The 5,000-nt window shown below is 37.7% G+C and overlaps 1 protein-coding gene across 7 annotated transcripts in view; it reads left to right on the top strand.

Moving 5' to 3' along the window:
• Positions 1-5,000, top strand: part of LOC138964368 (uncharacterized) — a 26,673-nt gene that overhangs the window by 3,414 nt on the left and 18,259 nt on the right. For all 7 annotated transcript variants that reach the window (XM_070336308.1, XM_070336307.1, XM_070336302.1 and 4 more), the window contains exon 2: positions 1-90. In XM_070336308.1, the coding sequence (XP_070192409.1) occupies positions 24-90 (67 nt within the window). In that variant the 5' untranslated portion in view covers positions 1-23. The remainder of the gene's footprint in view (positions 91-5,000) is intronic.

Raw genomic sequence — 5,000 nt, 5'->3', positions numbered from 1 at the left:
GACCCCCCAGTTGGTGATATAATATGATGGCACACCTGCGTATCTTCGTTCTGATTTCTGCCTTCTGCCTGGCCTACACAGCTGCCGAACGTAAGTTAATAATAATGATAATATATAATCATTCTAGAGCGCATATGTCCAAGGTTAAACCCTGCTCAGAGCGCTTAACAATCATTGCGAAAACACAAAAACACAAAAAACATGTAATTGCTAACATCTATTAACACAATTATAAATTATAACACATTGTACAATACACATTTTAAAACACACAGTTGCCAAAGATAATGCCTGAAAACTGAAAACTAGAGGAGGACCAGTTGCTTAAAACTGCACAGAATAATGTCTACGTTGTAAATTGGAGATAAAAAGTCGAACGTAAGTTTCTTAAAAACGCTGTGAATCTGCCTGCATCTAAAGATAAACTTGGAAGAAAAAGATGAACTTGAGTTGTCTTAACTGCTAAGAATAATACCTACACTCTGAAATAATACAGAATAATGACTTCGCTCATGAGGTATCACAGATTTGAAGGTGTATTAATTAAACCCATTTAAGGGAGATAATTCTGACTTATGGTCTAAACTGTAACTTGTGAATGCATTAAAACTAACAGGGTTTTCTCCCTTGCAATGAAAATAAATGGCGATTGTCAGTGTCGGACGCTTCTGTAGTTTTACAAGCTGTTTCTATGAATTCACAATATGTGACCCTCCACCACGGGATGAGTCGCATGTCACCTCGTGCGGTTCTGCGCTGGGCTTAAATATAAGTCCGGGAGATGTCTGGTAACAGTGTGACGGTCACCTTGGTTTAAACAAAACTTTATTCAATTTTAATCATGACAAGAACAATGCATGGATGATTACATACTCAAGCATGTAATGCTTATTTTAAGCAATCATAGTAATTACAAAACAAAGGTTAGCATGATGGCGGAATAAGTACATTAGCTCATTTCAGGAAACGAAAAACAAAACAAAAGACAAAACAGATACACAAACAAGCAGAAAATGGGAAGGGGTTGGTGATACAGGAGGTGGGGAAAGGGCAGCTAGCTAGTAGCTAGCTTAAGGGAAAAAGAAGAAGAAGAAGAAGACTTGCCACTTGGAGCGCCAATATTTGAGGGGATTTTTTCAATTGTAATAAGTGCACATAAGACACTCGCACAAAGTTAATGCGTATTGTGATCAGAGGAAAAGTCACTACATTGCGCATAAATCGAGACATAATTGATAAGTCGGAAAACAACAAAAGAACATGAGAGAGGTTATGGGGAAAAATTTGTCAGGCAGCATGTCGCATGACAGTGTCTAATAAAAGTAATGAGTGAAGTATAGAGGCTCATTTACGGAACCTGCCCGTCTGTCAAAAATAGTCCTGTGCAGTTATGAATATGGTCTGGTTGACATTTCGTGAATATTGCGGGATGCCTTTCAATAATATTTCGATATACTTATAATCATTTGTCAAATTATCAATGGACAATAATCTTATATCTCTATACAAGGGACAATGCAATAAGTAATGTTCAGCAGTCTTGCTGGGACAACCACACTCGCATTGAGAGCAATCCTTAAGGTGCCGCTTACATAAATCAAAATTCAAATCACTCATACCAATACGCAATCTGCAATGATGTACTTGTTCAAATCTTTCTCCAAAATAATAATGGCATGGTACTTTAAAATCAGCACTTGACAAATAATTTTTGAACTCGCTCAAGGAGGTGGTCATTTTAACGTTATCTGGTAAGGTGTTCCATAGTACAGTCGTTTTGGGGATAAAAGAGTTGCGAAATAATTCGGTTCTATGAGGAGGCACATATATTTCTAATGGTCTTCGTCTATGATACGGATTAATGTCAACTACAAGAGGGGGCAATACATTTACTAAGTACTGGGGGCATTTGTTATGTATCATCTTATGTAAAACAATTAATTTATGTCTTTTCCTTCGTTCTTCAAGGCTACATAGCCCACTTTCCTCATACAGCTTTGCATGGCTAGTGCCCTTAACTCCACCTATTATAATTCGTAGGGCTTCTAAGTGTAATTTTTCTAATGCATCTGCCATTATCTTAGTGCAATTATCCCAAACAACATCTGCATAGTCGAAATGGGGTAAAATAAAAGACTTGTACATTATTTCCAAACTTTTTCGACTTAATCTATATTTATAAAATCGTAAACAATTAATCAGTAAATTCGCTTTTTTAACTATGCTTTGGATGTGGGCATCCCACTTGCAGGTGCTCTGTAAAATCACTCCAAGGTGTTTGTGTTGATCTACTTTTTCTAAAAAGACATTGTTGAAAAACAAGGGTTGAGGAGGGATTAAATCACGTTGAATATTTAACAATTCAGTCTTAGTCTCGTTAAATTTAACTTTCCATTTATTGGCCCATGCACTAATTTTATCAAGATCTTGATTTAATATATTGGTTCGTCTGTCTACATCTTCTAATGCAAGATACATGCTTGTGTCGTCAGCAAACAACTTAATTCCGGATTCAATATTCTTTACAATATCATTAATATAAACCAGAAATAAGAGCGGGCCTAGCACGGATCCTTGTGGAACACCGGCAGGAATCTTTTTAACATTAGACTGTGTTCCCTTAATTACAACAACTTGCTTGCGGTCTGTTAAATAATCACAGAACCATAATAATAACCGACCTCTAATGCCCACTGCTTCTAACTTGGCCAAAAGGCCCTTGTGCCACACTCTATCGAACGCTTTCGACACATCAAAAAATACAGCTTGGGTCGTAATGCCTCTGTCATGACAGGAACAAAATTCATTGTAAATCGAAATCAATTGGAATACACATGAATCATCTGGCTAAAAACCAGACTGCTGTGGAATGAGTATGTGATTTGCCTTTAAAAAATCAAAAACATGTACATAAACACATCTTTCTAACACCTTACCAACACAACTCAGTAATGATATAGGACGGTAATTATTACACAATTCTGCTGGACCTTTTTTATATACTGGAGTAACATGGGCTAGTGTCCACGAGGCAGGAAATTTTCCTTCAACTAAACTTCTATTAAATATTTTTAAAAGGGGTTCTGATACAACATCCACAGAAGCAATTAATAATCGGTTATGTATTAAATCGGGACCTGCAGCTTTCGTCTTCTTCAAATTTATAATAACATCTTTTACTTCATTAACTGACAAGACTAAATTATTCATAAAACAATCAGAAATTTGGATTTCGGGAGGTTCATCGTCTGGATTCTCAATGGACGAATTCTGAATAAACTGATCATTAAAAATATTAGCTTTATCGTGGTTTAAATAATGTATTTGACCTTCTGAGTGGATAGGTGGAAGTTCCTCAGTTTTCATACCCTTCTTATTCATAAAGGATTTAACTAATTTCCACCATTGTTTAGTTCCGAATTTTGAAGGGTCTGAGATCTTTGTATCCAAATTGGAATAATACTCAATAATTCTTTCTCTTTTCTTTTGTGTCAATGAATTACGTGTCTGTCGATACAACAACCAATCTTCGGGTAAATCGGTTAATCTCGCTTTTGTGTGTATCTGATCGCGTGCATCAATTAAATCTAAGATGTCAGATGTTACCCACTCCTTGTCCTCCGATCGAACTGTTACAGTCTTAACCGGCATATTCTCTTTGGCAATGCTCATGAAAATCCGAGTAAAATCTTGGACATTTTCATCAAGATATTTATCAATAAAGACAGCAGACCAATCAACTTGGGAAAGTGATCCACAAAAACTTTCAATATTCATCTTATCATAATTATAAATGGTTCTTTTAAATGAGCGATTAGGAATAACTACAGTGTTTAATACTGACATGGTACACTGTGGTCACTACACACAGGAGAAAAAACATCTACGCGCTGTATCATTTGCGGGGTTTGGGTTATTATTAAATCTAGGCAGGTACTACTTGTCTCCGTGACACGTGTTGGCAGGGTTACAACTTGGGTAAGTTGATATAAGTTCAATAAGTTCAGGAGATGCTGGGAGGGGTTACTACCAAAATCGGAGTTAAAGTCTCCAAGGACGATAAATTTGACAAACTGGTTATTTACTCGACGAATGCTTTCGTCAACTAAGTCCCAATATTGGACCTTCGCATCAGGTGGTCGATAAAAAGAACCCACTAAAAGTCTATCTTTATGAAACTTAATTTCAGTCCAGACTGCTTCAAGTCCTGGCACGTGCAGGTCTGGACGTGGCTTACAAAACAAATATGTTTTAACATAAATGGCTACTCCCCCATGTGGGTCGTTTGGTCTGTCTAGTCTTATTGGAGGTTGAAAATTTGGGATCAGTAGTGAGGAACTGTCGTCTGTATGGGATAACCAAGTCTCAGATATGGTTAAAACGTCATGCTTTTGGACTTCAGGATGCAATAGATCAATTTTATTTTTAATACTGCGAGCGTTAATATGGACAATGGACACTTGTTGTGGGGGACCTGGTTTTTTTTCAACATCTCCAGATAAATACAGGCGTTTCTGGGCAAATAGGCCGGAGGTGTATTCAAGGCGTGCAGAACAAAAACAAGTACATTCTTCACTGTAAAAACAGCTAACATTTTGCATCCAACGGTCACCTTAGTCACAGGCTTATAGTAACTCGAAAAGTTTTCGCTCTTTTCTAAAACGGTTTTCACCACTGGATAGAGCATACAAAACTCTGTAAGAAAATGTAAAAATATGAAAATCATTCCGTGGTGGAGGGTCACATATTAATATACAGAAGAACGGCAGAGGATTTTAAGTCGGTGGGGGAGGAGGGCCGAGCTTCGAAGTCATGCAATCTGGGAAGATTATGCCCCTGCATCACACACACACACACACACACTACCGCGCGCCCGCCGCACACTCTTACAATCATCAAATCACCAATGCGTGTATCGCACGGACCACAGTGCTCCGGCTAAAAATAACCACAGCCAAGCACAGGCCTAGAACTGGTACACGGGGGATAACCGATCAAAG

The sequence above is a fragment of the Littorina saxatilis genome, linkage group LG4, assembly GCF_037325665.1.
Source record: "Littorina saxatilis isolate snail1 linkage group LG4, US_GU_Lsax_2.0, whole genome shotgun sequence".
Classification (NCBI taxonomy): Eukaryota; Metazoa; Mollusca; class Gastropoda; order Littorinimorpha; family Littorinidae; genus Littorina; species Littorina saxatilis.
This window is presented reverse-complemented; position numbering and strand designations above follow the sequence as displayed.